We start from the raw sequence: 23,540 nt of genomic DNA, 5'->3' as shown, positions 1-23,540 counted from the left end.
CAGTCATTAGGTGCGGAGGTTGGTGTCGGAAGTTCTGCCTAGACGAGAAGAACAGAATGCTAGCCAAGATGCGCAGATCCAGCCACAACCTTACTTGCCACGCCAAATCTTACTCCGCAAACGTCATGGCGTCAATTTTGGAACTAGTCAGGGCCCAAACGATGAAGCCGATGATTACCCAACGATATAATATGCCCAGTTGACAAGACCCAACCGGCATCCCCTGAACGGAAGATGATGTCAATAGCAATTTCACAAGGCTTTTACTTTACTGGTGGGGAATAGTTATGATCCAACATCGTATTCCATGAGGAGAGAAGGTCTGGTGAAATAATTAGGCGCGTGGTAAATTGCAATGCTCAAACACATTAAGATCAACCACCGGGTTGCGTGCGCACATCTCCGTAGCTCGGTTGCCCCATGTTCACTCGATTCCGAGCTCGACACGGCGTTGATGCCAGGATCTATCCATGAGCGCGCCAGCTTGCTACCCAAATTAGACAACCTTCGAATTTAATGCATGAAATTAGAGGAAATGGCTGGTTCTTTATGATACCTGTTAATACAATTTTCTAACCGGCTTATTCTAGTCCATCAATTATTTAATAAATGCTATTCTATGTCTAATCTATGCTATCAAGCCCAGACGAAGTAATTTAGACAGGAAAAACCTTACAGCTATAAGATCGTTTAGCTGCAGGATAAAAACCTCCCTACTTTATCACACTACTAGCCCTAAGACCACCTTGTTGTCATCGTATCTACACTTGCGCTATCAGTGCAAGCCTTATCCAGAGAGCCTATTCTACAATACAATCTATGCCTCGCCCAATGATATACCTTTCCGTAAAATAATGCAAATTCTCCTATCAGTCCCAAACCAGAAGAATTAGTACTTGGCCGCTAGCTTAAAGCCAGTCTCGTGAAGTCTCGCTCCAAAGACCACAACAGTACCAACGAGGCAGAAGACACCCGCAAATACCTTCAACCCGGTAAAAGATCCGTTATCCGCGTCCAAAATTGCTCCGGCAATGGGATTCGTCACCAGACCTCCGATCGAGCCACACATGAACAGAAGGCCACCCCTGTAACCAAACTCGGCAGGCGGGGAGATCTCAGCCACGAGTGCTGGAGAGAGTGAAATGTATGCTCCAGAGAAGAACCCGAAGAACGCGGCAAATGAAATGAGCGCTGCGTTATTGCTGGCAGGTATCCAGAGCCCGAGAATTAAGATTCCGGTCATGGTGCAGACAGCGGAGAAAACGTTGAAACGTCCGAGCTTGTCGCCGATGAGACCAGACGACGATCTTCCAAAAAAGCTGCCGGATGATTAGCGGATAGTCGGATTAACCCTGGGAAAGACAAAACAAACCTGGCAGCGTTGAGAATAGGAACAAGGTATTGGAGAATACCATTGCCCATCCCGGAAGCACGCGCTTCCACAACGACATAGTCGATTGGAATGAAAATTCCAAAGGTAACCAGGAAGAACCCACTCATAAGGAAGAGACTCTTTGGCTCCCGGAAAGGAGCCAGATGGTCCTGTTTCATCGATACCTTGCTGTGTGACACGACTCTTTGTCTTACCGTCAAGTTGGCCATGATCAAGAGGAACAAGATGAGAAATGCCGAAATCCGCATTGCCCACGGAAAGCCGACTTGGCCAATCAAGTGCGTAAGCATGATGGGGAAGATGACACCACCGAGACTGGATCCGGTCGAACAGATGCCAAAAGCAGCGCCTCGTTTCTTGTTGAACCATTGAGGTACCGTGCTGAGGGCTTTTGAGAGTATGGTTAGCCCAAGGTGGCAGTATTCAATGAGAGTCTCATACCTGGCTGGAAGATGGCAGACGCGCCAATCGCACTGCAAATGCCCTGGGAGAGCAGGATCTGATAATACTTGGTCGATAGGGACGCCATCATCAAGCCAAAGACATGCAACAAAGTTCCACCAAGAATCAGGCGACGTGGTCCATAGAGATCATACAATCTTCCTACCACGGGACCCTGCAGCAAGTCACTCGTTAGGCTGCGAATAATGATTGAAAGAGAGGGGATGGAGTACACACCATGGCCATGATGAAGAAGATTTGCAGGGATGGAATCCAAGCGATTGTGCTAGAAGAGTAGTCCTTAAGGATGTTATGCTCATAGTAGTCCTGAAAAACTCCCACGCCTTGAGATTGGGTGTTAGTCAAATCTCTGTTATCAGAAGATTACCATGGTGAACGTACTGTTGATCCAGCCAAAGCTGCAGAATGATGTACACCATGTGCCAAACACCACTAGCCATGCCGTAGCACCTCCATCTGGGATTTCGTCGATGGCACTACCGGGATTTTCAGGACCGGTCGCATCCAAATCGTTCTTTTCAGCCTCGCGGAGCTCAGGGAGCTCATGGGTTGAGTCAACTTCGGTCATGCTGTCGTTGGTCGCCATCGTGATGTTCAGAGTCAGTGTGAGACAAAGGTGATGAAGCGATAATTCCTCGAAGCCAGGCTTCGTTTTATAAGGTTCTTCTTTTGTCGATGACTCTAGCAATTTGACGTATCCCGGGAATTACGGCATGTAATTGCATGGTGCAAATGCCCGAGCTATGGAGCCGGACATGACTGGATCACGCGGATCGCGGGCGAGTGCGATCCATCTCAATATGCCGAGATGCAAATGCATTGAACTAGTGTCCGGTTTGATAACTTCACACACATGTTCTCTGGTTAGCCTTAACAATCCCCTTCGCATTGAACGAGAGGACAGGTGAAATGACCGATTCGCCGAAGCATCGACTTGTTAAAACGCCGTGCCTAGCGCAATTCGCGCGATATATGGATCTCAGGCTAGTGAGAAGGTCGGGGATAAAAAAGCCTGTCAGGGCGACGGTATCTCCGCTATTGACGGCGCTAAGGACATTTGGGCAATCAAAGGGCGTCGTTTACTTAACTTAAGTACCATGCAGCCAGTATGGGGAACGGACATGACGCCGGAGCCGAAAATAATCCCCGTTGTTTTGGAGGTGACGGCCAGGAAATGGGTCCTGTGGGACGTAGCATGGAATGTAGTACGGGCTGGGAATCTTATCAATCATTAGTCTTATCAATCGTGAGCTACTTGTGCCAGGCATCTAACTTATGGTGTTGTTGATGGTCTGATGATGACGGTCTGCTCGCAAGTCAAGCATCTGTTCGCCATCAATGTCTGAATGTCAAAATGGAAGACTTTCTGCATTTCTTCTGATTAAAGTGAGGATAGCCACCCAAAGCTCAAAGCCGCACACAATTAAAGATGGAAGTCATAGACAAAGACTCCACGAGCCTCTGAGGACCGACTGTAGGGTATTTTCTTGGGTATGTGAGCGAACGAACCAGTTAGCACACCCAGGCCCCTAAGGTGTCCACCCTTCACCACATTTATTTTAGAGACTCAAGAGATACTCAGTTCGAAGTAATAGAGGGATTCATGCGCCCAACCCCTAGCAATTGATCTCACCGATCGCATCCTTCATACTCACTTTTTTGGATGATTTGGTGGTGGAAATTTAGCACGGGGTCTTCCGGCTCAACCGAACATCCTGGAGCTCACCAATGGGTCAACAAGCCCAGTTCCAAGGAGAGCGGTATCTGAAAAGGCAACATTGGTAACGTTACACAACGGTGATTTATGAATCGCTATACCTTGAAAGCATCCCAACAGACTTCAATTCGAGGCTTCGGAACGCGAAAGATTGTTTATTTTGGAGATCGGCTTGCCTCAGTCAGCAGCTAGCATCGCGGAACTTACTTATCCCGGCTGCACGCGCCGCAACACGTGAAGTCAGACATCCACCGCGATGAAACCGTGACGTCGATGCTGGCAAGTTGCCAACTCGCCGTAAAGATCCCATATCGCTACACCAAACAATTTCCCACGACGCCTCGCGCCCACGCTCGTTAATCGCCCAAGATGCCCTCCCCCATTGTCAATGCCACGCTCCAGGCGGCCGCTCTGTCCACGGCCTCCAATCTGTTCGCCCAGGTCCTCCTCGCGCGCCAGGAAAAGGTCAGGATTGCTCCGCGCGCGTGCCCCGTCTCCGTCCCAAATGAGACGCCCGAACCGTCCTGATCGTGCCCTTCTTCTACGCCATTGCACCTCATAAATGCAGCCCAATTGCTAATTGCCATCGCCCTGTAACAGCGCGCTTTGACGCTGGATCTTCCCCAGCTGCTGCGCTTCGTGGCCCTCACACTCCTGACGTCTCCTCCCAACTACCGTTGGCAACAGTTCCTGGAGCGTACTTTTCCTGCTTATCCTATTCCTCGCCGCAATGAGCGTCTTGAAGATATTGAGATGACGCCTCACGACGATGATGCGCCTGAGGGGAAAGAGGGCTTCCCCTCACGCCCGGGGACACCGGAGCCCAAGTTCAGCCTCAAGAACACACTGACCAAGTGGTTTGTCGACTGCATTTCTGCTGGAGCAATCATGAATACTGTGGCATTCCTACTTATCATGGGCGTCTTCAAGGGCCAGTCCGGCTCTCAGATTTGGAGCAATATCATGACGGTCAGTCCTCGACCCGTTACAATCTATCCTCAATCCACTTACTGTCAGTAGGAAACTATCCCTATTATCGTGGCTGGATACAAGGTCTGGCCGATTGCCTCCATCATCAGCTTCACCTTTGTACCTGTCCACCGACGGATTGTGTTTTTGAGCCTCATCGGGTTTGTCTGGGGTATTTACATGAGTATTGTTGCTGAAAGGGTGTAATGAGTGCAATGTCTAAAGAACTGGTGAAATTAATGCTACCACGGGACACAATGGATATGCCCAAGGATGCAAGTAGTCGATAATAGATCAGTCAGATTCGTACCTCGTGTCGTAAACAAGGCTAGAAGAAGTAGTGGACGTGAAGCATTTGTCTTGCTGCTCAGCAGTCATTATTTGCACATGTCGCTCCCGCGCATCCATCGTGGACTGTTGTCAAAGTCATATTGGGATCCAATTCTCGGTTGCTTTGGCTTATTAGGTTTGTTGACATCAACACCATGCCTTGATCGTCGTCGCTTTGGCTGAGCATGGAGTAGACAACATGAATTATGTACCAGCCGTTGGCAGGAACTTAATACTGGGGCCAAACAAAGATGCCGGCATGATTTCACGTACAGAGGTGGTGCAATGGTACAGTAAGGCTCGCAGGCCTAATTTGATCCTCTGGACAGACAGGTAGGAGAATCTTTGAGCATACAATTGCGACCATGTTAGAGAATACACTGCGATTGTCGACGTTTAACATCTGCTACTTAAAGTGATGCCCAGATCTTCCTTCCAAACACAAGTCCATTCGTCACAACTGTGTCCAACAAGAAAATGCATCGATTAGCCTGGCTCCCGTCTTCTAATTAGATGGCGTGCTTACCAAAAGAAAACCAATATCGTTGACCTTCGCGATTTTAGAAACCCAAGTCCGACAATCCTTGAATTCCTCCCACGAACTGGTTCGTCGTAGGCCGTCGAAACAAGTCCCACTCATCCGCTGCTATCTTGTCCGTCAGTTGCCTCCCCGTGGCGAACTCCTCCTCAGCGGCCACAGTCGTGGTCTCATCCACATCGCCAGGGGGCTTCATAATGGGAAGACTCATTAAAGAGGCAGGCCCAGGCACAGAGTTGTCGGCCGCCATCATCGCAGACGTCTCAACCATCAGCTCCTGCGGCGGAAGCTTCACTCCCTGTGTCCACTTAAAAAGTTCGTCCTTGTCCCATACTTCCTTGATCTGCTGCAACTCCTTGTGGTTGTTACCGTAGTACGCCTGCTCGTGCGCCTCTGGTAAGAGCGCCTCGTCGGGGAAATTGATGAATGCGGCCCGTCCGCCCATGGAGAAAATCCTCAGTTTCTTGTTGAAGTTTTCCAAAAAGTCTCTCATATCCCTCTCCAGCCATTTCTCCTGCCACTCGATCATGATGTATGCATTGTAAGCACAGCCACGCCAGCGGAAAGCGGAGGCATCGCGGGGCCACTCGTTTGCCTTCCCGCCAGAATGAATCCATGTAACCTGCAACAGACCCTGTTCTCCAGTGAAGCGCTTTCTGAAGTCATTCAACTCGTCTCTGATGATCTTTGTAATCTGTTCAATTTTTTCCTTCTTGTTCTTGAAAACGAACGAGGTGTAAATTCTGTACGCCGCATTCGAGGGAAAGGCCTTGATGATTTCCTCCGACCACTGAGTGACGAGCGTCTCGTGGAGAAAACGAGTGGACTTCTCTTCAATTGTCCGTCGTTTGAGTTGAGTTGACAGCTCTCCCGTCCCGAGATGTTTGTCCATCAGGCTGTCGAATTCGTCCTCCTTGCCATCGTAGTAGACAAGGAACCGAACAGCAGGCTCGGTTCTGGTTTGCGAAAGGTCGCACAACCAGGAGCTGTCGATGGTCATTTCCTTTGGCCAGTCTGCCGTGTAGAAAGTATTCATTGTCTCCATAAAGGTAACCATGTACGGTGGCGTCGGGAGAGCAGCTGAACTTGCGGGATCTTCTGGATTTGTGGGAGCTGCTGGTTCTGTGACATCTGCTGGCTTTGTGGGATCTTTTGGATCTGTTGTGGGTGGTGTCGGTGACCACGTAAATCTCCCAGCCACCACCTTCTCGCCTCGCAGCTGCTGAACCTTCATCTTCATCTCGACCAGAACGCCGAAGTTGCCACCTCCTGCACCGCAAAGTGCCCAGAAGAGTCTGTCTTCTTTTCGAGTTTTGTTACCACTTTCTTTGACAGTAACCAGCTCACCATCTGCGGTAACAATAGTGGCCTCTTGCAGAGTGTCGCTTCCCATCCCGAAGCTTCGTGTGAACGGTCCGAGACCACCACCCAAGGTGAAACCGCTGACTCCCACGGTAGGACATCGTCCACCGTTGATGATGTACCCATCATGATGGTCATTGACCAATGTTTTGTACGCATGGCCCCACAGCGCACCGCCCTGCAACGTAACCGTTTTCGATTTCATGTCGAGTTCGACGTCGTTCATTTTGACGAGGTCCAGCAAGATACCCTCGTTGGTCATGGAAAATCCTGCATAAGAATGCCCGCCATTCTTAATCCTGATTGGGATTTTGTGCGCTTTCGCTCGCTTGACGATCACTGCAACATGATAATCTTGCTCGGGCTGAACAACGCAATCAGGTCTTGTGAAGCGGTACAAGAGGTTTGAGGTCGCGACGGCACGTTCATACTCCGTCTCGCCAGGTTTGTGCACCGTGATTTTTTTCTTCTCGAAAAACTTGATGTGCTCCATGGCATTTTGCCGGGCCTGTTCCATGGCTCGCGCGGCCGCTTCATGTGCTGCTTGGTCCATGGTATTCGAGAATGATGAGGCCAATTAGAGACTGAAGGTTGCAATTATGTGTTGCCGTCGCCTACGACTGAGTGTTGATGTTCCAATTGTTATTCGTGGGGGAATCAATCCAGACGCAGATGAATCAGGATCAACCCGAGCGAACCATGGGACTGGTCACTTCTTATACAAACCTGTGATACCGAACTACTTTGCAGGGACGCGCCGTTTGTCTTTGTACTTGGTATGCATTGGGCCGACTTGTAGCCAGTGCTTTTTTATTGGGTACGTTTGCATGGAATGTCTTAGTATTGGCCTCTCGGCAACCTATATTAACCACTAATACGTGAAGATCAAGAGTCAGTCCCCATCATCAAACGCCTCTGTAAACACTACGGTAAATTGGTGTCTAGTGGATGCAGAAAGTTCAATAGTATCCTGTGCGTTCCTGTAGGAAGCCGATTCCAGGTGTGACACAAAGCTCCGCACAAGGCTCCGTGGCCAATTGGGCGCGAACACGTTGATCGGCTGCCCCATCTGCCGCTTCATGAGGAATGATTCCAGCCAGCCTCACATCGATAGTTTTGAGACGCCCGCATTTCAGCTAGCTTCTATATCGTAAATGTTTTAGGTTACGTGAAGGCCGAGTCTCCTTGCTGACGCAGAAGCCACAAGCGACAGTCTTCCCGCTCATCAAAATATCCGGGAGTTAGACGACATCACAGGCAGATTTAATACCGTGTTAGTGGCCTTGCGGAAGTGCGTTGGATGATTGGCGCACTGCAGGTTGAGGGGCGGTAGTATTGATTCAGGTATCTAAATTTGAGGAGCCTAACGTGGTGTTGGTGCTGTCTTGAGCCGTCAATTGTGTTTTATCTTAACATACCGCCGCGGCTTGTGGCTGAGTTGCTTGTCGATCCCGATTTTCCTTACATCGATAATGAGAATAAATAGACGTTGCGTTTCAATTGCGGACTCTACAAAGACAGCACGCAAGGCGACGTGGATTGGGGGGTGGCATCAAGGATGTAGATTCAACTACTCATGCACGCACTCGGCGAAAGCCTGACCCAAAATATATTCATTAACTAAGCAGTGATATGTGCGACAGATAATCTAGAAATACATGCCAGATCCGCCTCAGCTTCCTACTCCTCATTGAACATCGGACGCCGCGACATGCAACCGTTTCGTCATTTTGGTTAAGTGACAAGACCGAGGCACTGCGGATTCACTCTGAGCGCGCTCTCCTTTTGTTTTCATCTGACAAGGATTCGATTGGGAGAATATCTTGGCGGTAGAGGTAGCTAATTGCCCCCCTGGCTTGTCAGACATACACACCAATCACATCTCTTGGGTTATTTCCTGCACTCTGCCAACCCAACCGCCACACATATTTTCTCAACTATCATTCGCAGGATTTCCGGTGGCGGTCACCTGGTCATCTCCCGAGCTGAAAATCACTCAGCCGCACCTTGTTGCTGAGTCATTGCGTTTGCCTGAGGCGTAGGAAATAATCTCGCGGCTGAGCTGAATCAAACCCGGATCATTCCTGCTTACCATCAATCTTTCTTCATCTGAGACACTCTATCCCCTAGACGGCATTCTGATACCTAATCTACCGTGGCGTGAGTATGGAGAGAATCGTGTTCAGGCTGCGGCAGTTACCACACCATGTCGACAGGTATGATGCCGCCGAGTTACTCCGCGGTGCCCTCTGCATCGACCATTCCGCCATCAAGCTGTGCTCCTTGGCGCGAAGCCTTGACCCTTGGTTTGAGAGCAAGACAGCTACTCTGATGTTTAATGAAACTCCCGAACTTCGAGACATTCTCTACGATGGCAAGGCACAAAACGTCGTCAAGTCTGGTGATGAGTGGAGGATCCAGGTCCAGAATGCTCCCAACAGCCTCATTCTCGACACGCATTTTCGGGGCTTGACGCCCTTGCATGACCCTACCCCCCATTCAGCAGAGTAAGAACCCCCCCTGGACATAATCTAGCGACGTCTGCTAACAGTAGGAGTTGCATTGCAATATCGGGTCTGTCAAGCCATCCATTTGGGTCATGGCAGCCAAAAGGGTCCTCAAAAACATTCATGTGGATTCGAGATGCTCTACCCAAATCTATGCCTAATATCAGACCGATCTTGTACGGCTACGACACAACGCTAGTCAACAGCAACTCTTTTCAGTCCATCTTTGACCTGGCCCGCGGACTTCTCGACCAACTCAAAGCGAACGGGTGGGCATCTCCTGCTCCCAAGCCGCTCATATTTCTCGCACACAGTTTGGGAGGTCTTGTTTTGAAGCAAGCGCTTGTATTCCTCGCCAATCACATCGAGCGAGATGATCCAATGCGACGCGCTATAATCGGGGCTGTCCTTTTTGGTGTACCGAATCTTGGCATGGAACAATCGAGACTGTTCGCCATGGTTGAGGGAAAGACCAATGAAAGCCTTGTTGCTGAGCTGGCACCTGGCTCCAAGTACCTTGAACAACTTCACAAACAGTTCACTGGGATATCGTACCTTCAGGACTGCTTGCTCTATTGGGCATACGAAACCTGCAAGTCTCCAACTGTAATGGTAAGAACTCTTTTGTGCTGTTGATAAGGCCACTGTATGTGCTGACACTTAGCAGCAAGATTCACAGGGAAAATGGCTGAGAACGGGCCCTGTTGAGGTATTAGTCGATCCAGAGTCGGCAGCTCCTGGCCGCGACAAATCTACCGAGGAGCAGGATTCGATATTTCCTATCAACGAGGATCACTCCAACATGGTCAAATTTTCTGAGAACGATCCTAACTACTCCGTGGTGGTTAAGAAGTTGGATTGTATATTGGAACAATCCAGGTCAAGGGTCTCAGGAGCAGGTTTGGCAAGGACCTTCACATCAGGATGGGAGACCGGCGTACCGACAAACGGAATCCATCGTGCTCCAGGAAAAAGCACCGCTTTCACTCGTAAGGAGCCCTCCCTTAAGCATAAGTTTTGAGAGAGCTCGTACTAACATCAAAACCTAGGCGTCTTGAAATCTCTCCGGACCCCAGAACTGGACCGCCGGTTGGAACAGATTGAAGACAAGTTCCGCAATACCTTTGACTGGGTTTATGACCGCCCGCAGTCAAGATTCAGTCACTGGCTCCAACATGGCTCGGGTCTTTTTTGGATCAACGGAAAACCTGGTTCTGGGAAATCAACATTGATGAAATTCATTTTCAAAGATCCTCGCACATCGAGTCTACTCTCGGATTGGAGAGCTGACACCTCCCATATCTGGGTAGCATTCTTCTTCCATTACCGGGGAACCAGATTACAGAAATCTTTCGAAGGCCTCTTGAGAAGTATTCTGTCCCAAATCATATCAATCGAGCCGAAACTCCATGTCTTTCTCGCTAGATTGTTCATGGAAGACGACCTCACTTTCGAAGATTGGACCTTGCGAATGCTCCAGGCTGGTTTTCATGCTATATTGAAACAAACGGAAATACCCCTCTATCTTACTCTGTTCTTAGATGCTCTAGATGAGTATGATGGGCGATTGGAGTTCATTTCCAAGTTTCTCCAAGATATCGCCCAGGTTCCTTTGACTTCTACCAAAAGCATCAAGATCTGCTTTTCCAGTCGCCCTTGGCCCATATTCTATGAGCATTTCCGCGAGTGCCCCGGATTTAGCATCCAAGACTTTACCGAGAATGACATCAGGGACTACTGCCTCGGCTCCATCTTGGAAGAAAGACTTCCACCAATGACGCTCGAAGATTTGATCCCTGATCTGGTGATGCGTTCTCGGGGCGTTTTCCTGTGGGTGAAACTCGTGGTCAAGCAACTTGCCACGTCGGCTCGAAAGAAGCACACCAAATCAGACTTGGAGAATCTTTTGAAATCTTTGCCCACAGAGCTGGACTCGTACTACGCCGAAATCATTGAACGGATCCCACACGCGCACCGATGGGAAGCATATGCTATGCTTGAAATAGCTGTCAGATCCGAGCAATCGCTTACGCCCGAACATTTCATTTTTGCTGTCAAGTGTTCGGAATCGAGGACATTTGATGAAGCTGAGACTATTCGCATGTTGGTGGCTAGCCAGATCACAGACTTTGCCGAATTTGTCAGAGACCAGTCGAGGATGCACTGCGGAGGACTTATTGAAGTCGTTGGGAAACCCCCTTACGAGTTTATCCAAGTACTCCATCAGACCGTCGAAGACTTCGTAACTGATCTCAAGTTTAAACAACTTGTGCTTGAAGACCGTACCAAAATCACTGCCGAGAATGGGTTTTCTTTTCTGACTAAGTATTTGTTATCACGGCCTGTAAGACTAGATGAACTTTCAACACTGTGTGACTTGGCACGCCCCGCCCACGCTTCTGAACAGACAACTGGTCGCAGCATGCAGATGTTTCTGGACAGCGTTCCTGGCAACGTCTACGAAGCAAACTCTGGATCCATCGACCGTGAACCAGTCAAAACTCCACTTGGTTTTGCAACTTTTGCCGGGCTTCGGTTGTACATCAACGAGTCACTGGTAGCTAGCCCGAATCTATTACAAGAATCTAAGGAGCTCCTACTGAGTTCAATTCTCTGCGGTGGATTCGAAGTTGGAGATCAGGTACCTGTTGAAACGACTAGGCTTCTCTTTGACAAAGGTTACACATTGGACCAAGATCCAAAGGCTTTCGAAAGACTCTTGTTGGACATATACAAGATGCGCTTAGGTCATCCGTTATATAACCCTCGTTCTTTGCACCTTGAAGTTGGTCGAGTTGACCTGGCCAGAGTCATGCTTGATCGCGGGGCGTCTCCTAGCGCTATTATTCTCATCCACTCTAAGGAATTCGACCCGAGGGAAAACAAACTCGATCGAGGAATTTCCCCAAGTCCTCCGCCCTTTCACAGAGCGCGCCGGATGAAGGGTTCAGTTGAGTGTACGCCCTTGCATCCCAGTCCAGCATCTCTGGCAAGGTTGCTGCTCGACAAAGGGGCGCTCATCAACGGCTTAGACTCAAGGGGAATGACGCCACTGGACTGGGCATTGATGAAGTTGGCTAACGCCGAGTATGTGATCGAAACGTGGGAAGGTAATACTGCAGAGTTCAATGGGATATATGAGCGAATCTGTCTCTTAGTTGAGCGAGGAGGGGAGATTAGAAAGACGCCGGCGAGCTACATCGACCGGTTTTTGATAGATTGTGCGAGAAATGGCCTTGGTACAGATATATTGCAGGAACGACTGCTTGGACCAAAGTCACGAATCCGATCGCTTAGATTAAAGCTTTCGAAATTCATCTATCCGGTCAGGTAGAGATGACTGCTCCGTGGGCTTGGGAAGAAATGGAACTGAGCTACTGGATCTCAACTGTACTATATTTATCCAGGGATAATGCCGTGGGCCTTTTTATTGAAATCAAACAAGTATCTCAAGGTTGATAACATTGGTCAGATGGCAGGGTGAACTAATAGCACTTTTCACTTGGGTCTCGCGATATATTTACCGAGCCTATACATAATGAGCGATACAAAACAGGCTACTCTCGTCACACCAGATATTCACCGTACATCTAGAGACGAGCTCAGCGTGGACATCGAGGGAAGCACGAGATATAGTCAAAATACACAGCAGTCTTGTTGGCCTAAATTGATGCACCCTCTACACTCCAGAAGACCAGTACTGAGGACGGTTCAGGTGCAGGGTTGCCTCTAATAATTCACCTCTACTTAGAATATCTAGAAGCAAAAGTTCTTTCACTCGCTCCAACCTAGCCCTGAGATGTGTCTCGATCACTTGATTCGGGATCTGTGCAAGGGATGTCGAGCAACGAATTATCCAGATTAACACACTCATACTCCGCTGGCTCTCCACTGGGAACCGTGACGGTAATGTTCTCGGCCTGAATGTTGCTGCATCGCTTTCCAGAGAGATCCGTGTTAGCATGGGTCTCATCCTCAAGATAAAAAGAAGCTTACGTCTGCTGCACTGCAAATGAGAGTGCCCGCTCGGGGGTCGTATTTTTTAGACGTAGTTCCCCACATGTTCTTCATCACCACATCCTCGATTGTCAAGTTTGCCTGAACCACCTGGTTAGCGGACCTCGCCTTGTAAGACGGTGATTTGGAAATTTGCTCACTGGGAATTCGTTGCAGAGAGTCTGATTCTTCTGTCCATAGCATTGCGTGATTGTGATCGCATTGTCGTTGTTCTCGTGATAGAACATATCGTACGTGACGTTTCGCACCCACCCGAGTCCACCGCCACCGTTGAGTGTAGCTTGGAAATCGGTCTCAATTCCAGGCCAGACCTTGATTCTGGTACCATCGCTGGCGTTGGACATGGAAATGTTGTAGACGTAGAGGTTTTCCACGATATCGGTGACGCCCTTGTATTGGCCTAGGGACCCGACACTGATTCCATGAGATCCATTGCAGACCAGGTTCTGGATGACAACGTTGGTGCTGTTGGGCTTGAATGAAACACAGTCTGAAGTTCGAGGTGTTAGTAATTAATATTCGCGAGCGTGGCCCAACTTGCGTCGACTCGCTTACCGTCTGTGTTGTCAATCCTCGAGTTCTGAATAACAACTCGGTCGGCACGGTAGGTGTCCCAGCCATCCGAGTTTGCTACCTTGGTTCCATTCGCACTCTGCATCTGGTTAGAAAATATTTGAAGAGAGTAATAGCAAACTTACGGAGGCTTTTAGGTGCATGTCAGTAACCAGGACATCGGTGCTGTTGGCGATGAGGTTGAACCACTACCCAAGTTAGAATCAATTGTCATAGTCAGTGCCTCGGCGGGGATCCATACGTTTGGAGGATTTCGCATTCGCAGATTTGACATGGTGGCTCCCTCCACTCCGTCGAAGGCGAAGAGCATGGGCCGAAGTAGCTGTAAACTTGAGTCAGTGGATTCATCAACACGGGATACCAATTGGTCATACAGTCTTGTTGGTCAACAGCTCCTTCCAGTAAACTTCACCCCGACCATCAATGACAGACTTGTCGTTGCTCAGGTCGCCATAGATGTTGATATCCTTCCCGCCAAATTTCCAGAAGACGGACTGGTTCTGAAACGGGAACTTGAAGCTGTTGTCGGCCCAGTAATACACATCATCCTTGAAGTCAATTTCTCCGGTGATGACGACGTCAATGTGCTTCAGGAAGGTGAGGTCCAAAGGCGAGGCAATAAGGTAGCTATCGTCCATCACCACTGTTCCTCCGTGGTTGCACTTTTTGAACGCCTTAAGAATGGGAGCGGCATCATCCTTGTTGCTCCCACGTGTGGGCTTCACATAGCAGTATCGGCCCTTGTGTCTCGGAGGAGAATATGGCAGGGCTTTCCCGGCATTGTACGGGGAAGGTACCAGGTGTGGCCGTTTCGGGATGCTGTGTCGTGCTGCTAACACGGACGACACCAGATCACAGGCGACAAGGAAATAGAGGAGCGATTGACCAAGCATGATGGGGGAATATCTCCCAGAACTGGAAGAGAAATTATGGGCTGGCTGCACAGGACATCACAAACAGGCTGTAGTCAACATGGAATTCCCTTCTTATAAAGACGAAACCCAAAGTTTCCAGCACCGCATATGCCGGAGATGAAGCCCGAAATACCCCAGAGCCGGCCATCATTGCCTGCTCATACGTGGAAAATATCCCCCGTCTTCCGGCTTCTTCCCCAGAGGCCGGTAAAACCTAATCAGGACATTGGTGATCCGTTCAACCCCACAAAGTGATCTTTCTCCTCATTATATCACCCCACGCCCCGCATATCCCCCAATGGTTCCAGTGAATATGCGGGGGTTGGAGTTTGGGGGTGCTTGTTTAGCCGGGGAGACGATGGCGCCCCGCTAGAACTTTGCATGTGGTGATGGGAACAAGGGTCATCAGTGTTGATATATTCCGCACCAATAAGAGTCTTGCCGGTCATGAATCTGGGTGAGTTGTCTGTCAAGCTGTCGTCTTTTTTGTTCTTTCTATTAGTGAGCAAAGCCCGAAGCCCGAGAAATAATCACAGCGGTGAGGATACTGTGTAGTAGATGAGATGATTGTGACGGTGTGACATGGGCAACCCTGCAATAATGGGCCAAGGTAGCATTCTTTGGCATTGAGTAATTTAGAGGGCTGTCTTTTCTCAATTAAAGCCTGCATACGTCTGGACGCCGCGGTTTCATGTGCTAAGCTTAAACTTAATCTGCCGAGTTTCCGTCCGACGCTTCATCGTCTTCCTCGTCTTCTTCCTTGTCGGATCCTTCGGTGGAGGATTCTTCATTGCTTGAATACATCCCCGCAAACTCCCTCTCCTTGAATACTGTCAACAATTGGATGACTTCCTTCACCCGCTCCTGTTCCTCGCAATCCTCCTCATACTCGGCAATCTTTTTCCTTAGATATTGAAAAGAAATGTTTCTTCTAGAGGCGTTGTTGAGAAGCGACTTCAGCAGCCCAAATGACCCGTTGTTAATAGCAGCGTCGCACCCCCATTCGAGGGGAGATAACCCATGCCCGTAGGCCTCCAGACGTGAGTCATTCTGTAGGAGTAAGCAGAGCCGCTCATTGATCTTTTCAACATCTTCATCCTTGATAAAAGTGGTCTTTAGGACATGCCGAAAAAAAGCAGAGAGGAAACATTCCTCGTCGCCACGTTCAAGCTCGCCCTCTACCAAATCCCACCCAGTGTAAATCACGGCGGTGTCCGCTTCGGCGCCCGCCTCGAGCAAGAGTTTCATGCACTCGATATTCTCTGCATATACTGCTGCAAAGAACAATTGAGAGCCACAACTCGCAGAACTATAAGGAGTATCTCCATAATCATCTTGCCCGGTCATCGTGTCCATTTCAACACCACGAGACAGTAGCTTTGTGACCAACTCCGTCTGCTTCGGCCCAGAGCCGTAAAGGCAGTGGTGAAGAATGGACCATCCAGAACCATCACCAGACGGCACTAGCATTGGGTTCGCATCGTGCGCAAGCAATACCAGGGCCGCGTTGAAGTTGTGATGCTTCACAGCCTGGAAGAAGGCCGTTTCATCGTCTTCTGCCTGTTCGTTTATCGGTACTCCCATTTCAATGAACTTCTCGATGAGATAGATCATGGCATCCGTGTCTCCAGCAGCTTGGCTGACGAAGTGCAAGACAGTGTGGCCGAAAGCATCCAGGGTGGCGATTTCAACATCGGCGCGTTGAAGGAGCAGGTCAACGACTTCTGGCACACCACTCCGGGCAGCTAGGTGCAAAGGTGTTAGACCTGCCACATCCCAAGCCCCTGCGTTCACTTCGGGGCGCTTAAGTAGATGCTGAATAACGGCCATACTTGCCTTTTCGGCAGCGTAACGCAGCGCCGTCATTCCGTTGTCGTCCTCAGCTTCTGCGTTGACTTCAGGGCGCTGGAGTAAAAGTTCAACCAATTTGGCGTCGCTGCGCCTAGCTGCGTGGTGCAATGGTGTAGTTCCAGATGAGTCGAGAACTTCCACCGTTTCAAGCCGCTTAAGAAGCGGCTCGGCGAAGACCACACCGCCTTCTGAGGCAGCAAAGTGCAGCGCCGTGCGACCCAGGGAGTCTGGGAGTGCAGGGTTCAACTCAGGTCGTTCAAGCATACGCTGAAAGAGGTCGAGATTCTGTGTCTTGGCTGCGTGACGAAGCGCTGCCGCCGTTGTGGCCGGCTCGTTCATGGCGAGGAGAAGCTCGACCAGATCTTCGCGGCCATTCTCAGCGACAATGGGGAGTGCAAGCATCCCTTCGGCTACGAGATATGCCCCACGCTTGATGAGCACCTCTGCCGCATCCTCGAGGTCGTGTGTATGAATTAGAGCAGTGTGCAGAGGGTATGGGAGAAGGGGACATTCGTTAGAGTGCTCCAAAGCCTTGCCTCCAGCACAGAACAGTCGTGAAGGCACGTCGAGATTGACTCCTCTTTCGAGCAAGTACTCGAACACTTGGCGATGGCCGTTCTGAATCGCAAGATGGAGGGGCGTCGCCATAAACCTCAGACGACCAGGAATCCCATCCATAGACCCTTCCAAGTCAGCCGCGGACCTGGCGCCATTAATGTCCAAGCTGGCGCCAAGTGCATGGGCGATCTTCATCGTCTGGACGCGACCCTGCTGCGCTGCCCACAAGACGCACCAGTCGAGAGGCGGGTCATAATTGATGTTGCGCTTGTAGAGCGCTGGATTGAGAATGCCGTAGAAATGGCGACTTGTTCGCGCAAAGCGGGCGTGGTACTTGGCATATGAAGTTGGGTATTGGCCTCGTGCCGGGTGGACGCCAAAAGTGCACATGTCTGCTATCAGACAGATGACCTCTGCTGGGAGGTGCTCGATTGTCACCATAATGAAGGCAGAAATTCACTGGCGTACTGCTTATTCTGATATGCTGTCGATTTTGCCAACTGGTCGCAGGATGGGAGCGTTGGTGAGGTTCGCGACGCGGTGTGGCTGATGGAGATGAAGGCACACATACACAAAGCAACGTCGGTAACGGAAGAGTGAAAATCCGTACGGTCGCCCCTTGATCAATTGATTGCGACCCGTTTCAAAATCAGCCACTTTGCAAATTTAGGACGGGAATAATTACTTTTCAAACAAGCCCTACCAGGGACCGTCAGCAGCTGAACTCTTAGTGCCAAGCCTCCCCCTACAAACCGCAAAAAAATGGGACGACAGCGGAATTGACTGCCCTTCGGCGTTGTCACGCCGCCTTGTAATGTTTCTAATTCTCCTGATCTTGTTCAAAGTCTGTCCAGGGATCAAGAAAGCGGTGGAGGTCTCGGCAATTCGACACCTTGATTTTCGGTCTTGGGACTTCATAGAGTGTCTCTAATTCTTGCCAGAGAGTGGAATTAACATAGCAATTTTCTACCTGTGGTGATCTCAATACATCAAAGCTCAACTACGAGAAGGGCTACTGACTGCTCAATTCCAATTATTTTGCTTGGATGCTATCGCGTTCTTAATGTCTCTGGCTCAGCTCCCACCTCTCATACTAGGGAGGACTTAAAAGCGGCCCCCTAGTACCCTAGGGTGAGACTTTTACAAAACTATGCTTGACAGTACAAATTAGACCTAGACGCTCATGGTGAAACGGACCTGAATCAACGCGCAATCCACGTGCTACTGGCTGTGAATTTTATGTATTTGTCGAACTACAATTTTCAGGAATATTATGATCTCAAAAATCATTCCCAATCACGAAAAACTTTTACCTGATTCCTCCCGTTTCTTTCCACAGATGTTTTTCTTTTAATATTGAAGGCAGGTTGAATGTCGGTATTTTGGACACACTCAAAGTTTTACAGCAGATGTCATCGCAACTAAACCGAACTAATGAATTTGATATTCGGTCCATTCCCATGTCTCCACCTAGCTATCGACAACGACTTGCAATTTGGCAAGCACTTCATTTACGCGTACTAGTTCGCGGCGTTCTCCCGAATGTACGCAGCGATGTTTGGTCGCGCCTCAAATGTCTCTCTGAACTTCTGAAGAGAAGGAGGAAGTTTGGCCTATAATGAATGAGTGATTATTTGTCATTAGAGTTTCGGATTGCACCTACTGGAAGCGTCTTGATCCTTTCGTCATTGTCAATGGACTGGTAAACCGCAAAGTCGGCGTAGGTGATCTTGTCGCCGAGAAGGTAAGGACCATCGGTCTCGGAATAGTACTTCTCAAGAAGGGCGTAGTACTTGGGCACATATTCGTTCTTGTACGCATCCGTGATCTTGTCGAGTTGGATCACCCATTGGAACTAGATCAACATTGTTAATATGTTCCTCTACTGTGCTTTAATGGATTCACTTACTCTCCAATCAATGTACATATCAGCGATGGCATCCACGAGATATTTCTCTTTGCTCGTCTCTCCGTCATAACGGCCAAGGTCCCGGGAAAGAAAGCGCAGGATGGGGATATGCTGTCAATAGATTAGCCACCACTCCCTCCGCAACGTTGAGAATGACCGACCTGAGTCAAAATGAGGCCGCCGTATTCAAAAGCAGGTAGCTTTTTGGTGCGAGTCGCACCATCGCGAGCCAAATCGCCAGTAGAAGCTTGCCACGGGCCCCCGGTGCCCTTGTATGGGTAGCGGATGTCCTTGAACTCCATCTCCGCGTCTCTCAGGAAAAGGCTTTGCAGATAATGCTGTCAGTAAGAGTCCCCCATACTTGTGTTGCGCGTATGGGCAAGAGGTTGGAGAATGCTAAGTACGTACCGTACAACTTCCCCGCGGCCTAGTCTGCCGAGATCGAAGTAGTGCAGAATAGGGATCTCATCTTGGGAAGCCATTGTTGCGGTATGGTGTGGAAGTGATCTGAGAATGGAAGATGGTTGACTTTTGGAGAACACCGGGCGGCCAATGCTTCATTTATACCACAAGTTTCGCTTCCCCTCAGCGGGTATACTTAGGAATTGACTCGCAAGGGCGCGGCCGGGGATGCATCTAGGTGATCAATGATGACATGCATGGCAGGGTGCGGTAATGATGATTCCACATAGCTGCTGAGTCATTCCAAAGCAACCTCACAATTGCCCAATCAGCCACGAACTTTGATCGTGGGTTCTCCGCGGCAAGTACACCGACATTCGATTCCGTACGTTCAATTCCGTGTGTCCGAGTGGGCTGCTAGCTACATTGGTGCGCCATTTGCCCACTAGCACTGGCATCGAAGAGAAGCCTTCCCCAGGTTGACATTGGAACGCCGAATACAGATCCCGCGGTGAATGCGCTGGTGGCCCCGCTCTCAACTAATGTCGGCACGATACTACGTCAATCATCAACAGTGTAGAGAAAAGTAAGCTGCATGTGTCGTGCGACGCTGTTAAGTAACGCTGACGGACCCCTCAATTTGTACGCCGATGTCCCGAAGGCGGTCGGACGGAGGAATTGATATGTAAAGACCGTAATCTACAGTCAGGAGTGGAACGAGAATTAGAGGCGTAAGCAAATTGATTCCATCTCAGTCAACTATACTGGACAAGCGGGGATGGATGACATGATTTCAGCTTGGCTGCTCTGTAAGTTGCAGACGGGCATGCTCAAGGATAAAAATAAGATTAGTCTTGAGAATTAACCTGACCTAAGGTCTTATTGCTTTATATCGGAAGCTAAATAGCAAACTTATTCCTTGTGCCATTGTCGGTTTTGACTTGGGCATGTGGAGGGGGACCATGGTGGCTTGGTACGTACCGCCTGCCTCTGCTCTAAAACTTAGGCAAACCTGTCACACGTCGTCCGCACATTCGCAGCACAGGATAACCATGGCGAAACGATCAGTAGACATCGTTCTATTTGCATCATCTTGGGATCAATTCATCCACTGATTTAATCTGACTTCTACATTGCCGCGCTCTTAAAATTTCTCGCCTCGGTTCCTCACGCCCGACGATTCCCTGCCTTGTCATCACTCTGCACAACTGGCGGTCCAAGGCACACCATCCCCATTAGCATTCATCACCAACGCGGAAAGAAGACAAAAAAAAACATGGCAGACCAAACTCAGCCATCGTCTGACACGTCGCAACGGGTGTTTACAATGCTTGGTAGGCTCTCCCGTAGACAGCGCGCCTTGCCAAATGGCAACAGCTAACTGAGACATGCTTCAGAAAACAACCCCGAAGTCATGAACGAGCTCGGCCAAAAGCTGGGACTTTCTCACGACCTCGCCTTCTACGATGTCTACTCCCTTGATGACCCGGACCTCTTGGCCATGGTCCCGCGCCCTGTTCACGCCCTGTTGGTCATCATCCCCTTGACGGATGCCTGGAAGAGCGAGCGCGAAGCTGAGAAAGCGGCGACAGAGTGGTATGAAGGTTCTGGCCCGGACGAGCCCGTCGTGTGGTTTCATCAAACCATTATCAATGGTTGTGGCCTCATTGCGTTCCTTCACTGTGCTTACAACGGCGTGCCGGCTAAGATGATCGTCCCGGACAGTGAACTCGCCAAGTTTCTGGAGGAAGCGATCCCCCTCAAGATGAAGGAGCGTGCAGATCTTCTCAACGAGTCTGATGTCATCTACGAGGCCAGCCAGTCTGTGGCTGTCAAAGGCGACACAGCGCCGCTAACCGATGATATGCACGATGCTCTTGGCCAGCATTTCGTGGCCTTTGTCAAAGGCCGGGATGGTCACTTGTGGGAGCTGGAGGGTGCGAGGAAAGGTCCGATCCGCAGGGGGGCTTTGACTGAAGAACAAGATGCCCTGAGTGAGGAGGCTCTGCAGCTGGGACTGAAGAGGGTAATCGAGATGCAGAAAGCCGGAGGCGACGATATCCGGTTTTCATGCATCGCTCTGGCCCCTCGACAAGAATGATGTTGAAGAAGTCACCATTTTCTCCAGAAGCTCCGGCGCATAAATCCATGTCTCGTCTGAAGTTATCGGTATCTAGAGAATTAAATACGCACTCGTCTGGGATGGAAAGTGGCTGGTTTTCACGAGACTCGAGCAATGCGAAGGTAGACCGAGCGTCAGACACTTAGGTTCACAATCCACATGACGTTATGGCTTGATTCACGAATTTATTTACAGTGCTTCAATCTTCTAAAGTGTATTGAACCAATGTAGCAAGAAGGTTGTACGTTGTAATAGTGGATGTCTCACTCGCTATGCGGTCGATACGGCTTCTTGAAGTTAGCTCATTCCCGTGAACGATGGGACGTGGATTGGGACCTTACCAATGGTTTTGGCGGAGCATCAACCCAAGCAGCCATTTGGTACTGTTGGTTGTGCGAGAGAGTCAACCCGAGATCATATTTCTGCGGGCTCGTATAGCTATAAAAGAAGCTCATTGGGAACCCGGGATCGAAAGAAGATGCTTCGTGGATGGCGTCGACATCTTCCTTTGTAAGCTGGACTCGCAGAGCGTCGGGCATAGCTCGAATATGCTCGACCGTGTTTACACCGACAATTGGGAATACATAGGTCGATTGATGAAACAGGTAAGCCAGTGCCTGTCATTGATTAGTATTGCAACGCAATGTAAAAACTCAGCACTTACGATGGCCTGTAGAGTTGTATTCTTCTCCTTTGCTATTTTCTCCAGAGCATCGCAAACTGCGACATCCGGAGGAGCCTCATGACCTTTCCGGATCTCGGGATCTCGGGCCACTTGGTCTCTCTGCTTAGCTGAAAGAAGCTGTCCTCCTCCAAGAGCGGCCCAAGGCATGATGGCCATGCCCTGATCTTCACACATCGGGATAAGCTCGGCTTCCATGTCGCGGTACGCGGCATTCCAACGGCCCTGGTACACCGAGAAGGGAGTGAGACCGTTCGCCCGAGCGTCTTAAGTAGTGCCGTTAGTAACGCTAAATTGAATCCCTGGATGTATAACTCACATGCGTTTGCCTTGACAACAACCCAGGCGGGCGTATCTGATATCCCGAGATACAGAACTTCCTTCGCCATGACGTGTGCATGCAACCCACGCATGACTTCCTCCACCGAGGTGCCAAAGTCCCACCAATGAACGTACAAAATATCGATGTAGTCAGTCTTGAGCTTCTTTAGGCTTTCGCGCACAGAAATATGCATGCTTTTAACTGAATTTCCTGTGAAATTGCTCTGCAGAGGTTCGTTCGCTCGATTATAAGAGCGAAATCCAGCCGTGTACTTGGTAGCGATGACCATCTGATCTCTAGTGCCGCGCAACTCGAGCCAGTCCCCGATCAGCTTCTCCGAGTCTTCCGAGTTGTAGACATTGGACGTATCAATGAAATTTCCCCCGAGGGCGAAGTATGTGTCCAACAGCTCGTTCGGATCGTCATTCTTCCCAAAGATAGAGCTCCACGAGCTTCCTATGCTGATACCGCCAAGGCACAAGGGCGATACCTTGACTGCCGCATTGGGTGACAAAATTCGATGATAGCCGAGTAAAGACCCGGGTTTTGGGGGAGGCTGGAACATGGACATGTTGGCGATTTGTCAAGTAAAGCGCTGTGATATTGGGCTAAAGACCTTGGAGTCCAAAGAAGGTCTTAAATAAAAACTCACTGGTAATTCCACAGTCTATGAGGTCATACCGAGCCCTCTACGCACCAAAACTCGATCCTGTTCATTCACCAGCATATGCAACCTGCTGACAACATAGTCGGGAAAATGGCCAAAACCTGACGGCAGGATCCTGTCGTACAATAGTATCTCCACTTCTTACCCCCTGGAGCCTTCTGTCGTGATTGAGTTTGCCTGGTAGCGCCTATGCAACCTGCTGACCTGGTGCGGGGCGTATGGAAATCCGGTTATCCAACGATTGT

The 23,540-nt window shown here is 49.7% G+C and overlaps 8 protein-coding genes across 8 annotated transcripts; 3 read left to right on the top strand and 5 right to left on the bottom strand.

The window, feature by feature from the left end:
• Nucleotides 1–716: 716 nt before the first annotated feature.
• On the bottom strand, nt 717–2,734 carry BGZ61DRAFT_392655 (major facilitator superfamily domain-containing protein). Its single transcript, XM_046242847.1, has 5 exons — nt 2,237–2,734; nt 2,072–2,178; nt 1,835–2,009; nt 1,373–1,781; nt 717–1,319 (listed from the first exon to the last, which is right to left on the bottom strand). The coding sequence occupies exons 1-5, from the start codon at nt 2,439–2,441 to the stop codon at nt 890–892; spliced, it is 1,326 nt and encodes a 441-aa protein (XP_046103405.1). The 5' UTR covers nt 2,442–2,734; the 3' UTR covers nt 717–889.
• A 1,134-nt stretch (nt 2,735–3,868) lies between these two features.
• Nucleotides 3,869–4,841, top strand: BGZ61DRAFT_454100 (uncharacterized protein). Its single transcript, XM_046246159.1, has 3 exons — nt 3,869–4,037; nt 4,173–4,541; nt 4,593–4,841. The coding sequence occupies exons 1-3, from the start codon at nt 3,942–3,944 to the stop codon at nt 4,746–4,748; spliced, it is 621 nt and encodes a 206-aa protein (XP_046103404.1). The 5' UTR covers nt 3,869–3,941; the 3' UTR covers nt 4,749–4,841.
• Nucleotides 4,842–5,150: 309 nt separating this feature from the next.
• BGZ61DRAFT_454099 (uncharacterized protein) lies at nt 5,151–7,538 on the bottom strand. The gene is made up of 2 exons (XM_046246158.1): nt 5,398–7,538; nt 5,151–5,331 (listed from the first exon to the last, which is right to left on the bottom strand). Exon 1 carries the CDS (start codon nt 7,322–7,324, stop codon nt 5,432–5,434), a length of 1,893 nt encoding a protein of 630 aa, XP_046103403.1. The 5' UTR covers nt 7,325–7,538; the 3' UTR covers nt 5,151–5,331; nt 5,398–5,431.
• Nucleotides 7,539–8,937: 1,399 nt separating this feature from the next.
• Nucleotides 8,938–12,612, top strand: BGZ61DRAFT_533685 (uncharacterized protein; the record flags this gene model as incomplete). Its single annotated transcript, XM_046254042.1, has 4 exons — nt 8,938–9,278; nt 9,326–9,890; nt 9,946–10,267; nt 10,328–12,612. 4 exons carry the CDS (start codon nt 8,938–8,940, stop codon nt 12,610–12,612), a joined length of 3,513 nt encoding a protein of 1,170 aa, XP_046103402.1.
• Nucleotides 12,613–13,066: 454 nt separating this feature from the next.
• Nucleotides 13,067–14,761, bottom strand: BGZ61DRAFT_494890 (pectin lyase fold/virulence factor; the record flags this gene model as incomplete). Its single annotated transcript, XM_046250810.1, has 7 exons — nt 13,067–13,216; nt 13,275–13,376; nt 13,436–13,785; nt 13,851–13,947; nt 13,994–14,056; nt 14,110–14,190; nt 14,243–14,761. The coding sequence occupies 7 exons, from the start codon at nt 14,759–14,761 to the stop codon at nt 13,067–13,069; spliced, it is 1,362 nt and encodes a 453-aa protein (XP_046103401.1).
• Nucleotides 14,762–18,421: 3,660 nt separating this feature from the next.
• BGZ61DRAFT_50022 (glutathione S-transferase) lies at nt 18,422–19,748 on the bottom strand. The gene is made up of 5 exons (XM_046251525.1): nt 19,509–19,748; nt 19,262–19,424; nt 19,101–19,211; nt 18,855–19,046; nt 18,422–18,804 (listed from the first exon to the last, which is right to left on the bottom strand). The coding sequence occupies exons 1-5, from the start codon at nt 19,580–19,582 to the stop codon at nt 18,712–18,714; spliced, it is 633 nt and encodes a 210-aa protein (XP_046103400.1). The 5' UTR covers nt 19,583–19,748; the 3' UTR covers nt 18,422–18,711.
• Nucleotides 19,749–20,909: 1,161 nt separating this feature from the next.
• BGZ61DRAFT_454092 (ubiquitin C-terminal hydrolase L3) lies at nt 20,910–21,763 on the top strand. Its single transcript, XM_046246157.1, has one exon. It carries the CDS (start codon nt 20,917–20,919, stop codon nt 21,601–21,603), a length of 687 nt encoding a protein of 228 aa, XP_046103399.1. The 5' UTR covers nt 20,910–20,916; the 3' UTR covers nt 21,604–21,763.
• A 124-nt stretch (nt 21,764–21,887) lies between these two features.
• On the bottom strand, nt 21,888–23,199 carry BGZ61DRAFT_533680 (NADP-dependent oxidoreductase domain-containing protein; the record flags this gene model as incomplete). The annotated part of the gene is made up of 4 exons (XM_046254041.1): nt 21,888–21,911; nt 21,966–22,241; nt 22,289–22,572; nt 22,626–23,199. The coding sequence occupies 4 exons, from the start codon at nt 23,197–23,199 to the stop codon at nt 21,888–21,890; spliced, it is 1,158 nt and encodes a 385-aa protein (XP_046103398.1).
• Between the last annotated feature and the right edge of the window lie 341 nt (nt 23,200–23,540).

The sequence above is a fragment of the Ilyonectria robusta genome (genome assembly GCF_021365365.1).
Source record: "Ilyonectria robusta strain PMI_751 chromosome Unknown BGZ61scaffold_12, whole genome shotgun sequence".
Lineage (NCBI taxonomy): Eukaryota > Fungi > Ascomycota > Sordariomycetes > Hypocreales > Nectriaceae > Ilyonectria > Ilyonectria robusta.
Note: the sequence above shows the minus strand (reverse complement) of the source record. Positions and strands in the feature narration are given on the sequence as shown.

Bases quoted from the DNA above. Each gene is read 5' to 3' on its own strand.
- BGZ61DRAFT_392655 (XM_046242847.1), bottom strand. From the start codon at position 2,441: ATGGCGACCAACGACAGCATGACCGAAGTTGACTCAACCCATGAGCTC. The intron at 1,782-1,834 runs GTATGAGACTCT...TACTCTCAAAAG, and splicing joins GTCTGCCATCTTCCAGCCAG to CCCTCAGCACGGTACCTCAA. The intron at 1,320-1,372 runs GTTTGTTTTGTC...ATCATCCGGCAG, and splicing joins CCTATTCTCAACGCTGCCAG to CTTTTTTGGAAGATCGTCGT.
- BGZ61DRAFT_454100 (XM_046246159.1), top strand. From the start codon at position 3,942: ATGCCCTCCCCCATTGTCAATGCCACGCTCCAGGCGGCCGCTCTGTCC. The intron at 4,038-4,172 runs GTCAGGATTGCT...GCCCTGTAACAG, and splicing joins TCCTCGCGCGCCAGGAAAAG to CGCGCTTTGACGCTGGATCT. The intron at 4,542-4,592 runs GTCAGTCCTCGA...TACTGTCAGTAG, and splicing joins TTTGGAGCAATATCATGACG to GAAACTATCCCTATTATCGT.
- BGZ61DRAFT_454099 (XM_046246158.1), bottom strand. From the start codon at position 7,324: ATGGACCAAGCAGCACATGAAGCGGCCGCGCGAGCCATGGAACAGGCC.
- BGZ61DRAFT_50022 (XM_046251525.1), bottom strand. From the start codon at position 19,582: ATGGCTTCCCAAGATGAGATCCCTATTCTGCACTACTTCGATCTCGGC. The intron at 19,212-19,261 runs GTCGGTCATTCT...ATCTATTGACAG, and splicing joins GCGGCCTCATTTTGACTCAG to CATATCCCCATCCTGCGCTT. The intron at 18,805-18,854 runs GTAGGTGCAATC...CATTCATTATAG, and splicing joins AAAGGATCAAGACGCTTCCA to GCCAAACTTCCTCCTTCTCT.
- BGZ61DRAFT_454092 (XM_046246157.1), top strand. From the start codon at position 20,917: ATGAACGAGCTCGGCCAAAAGCTGGGACTTTCTCACGACCTCGCCTTC.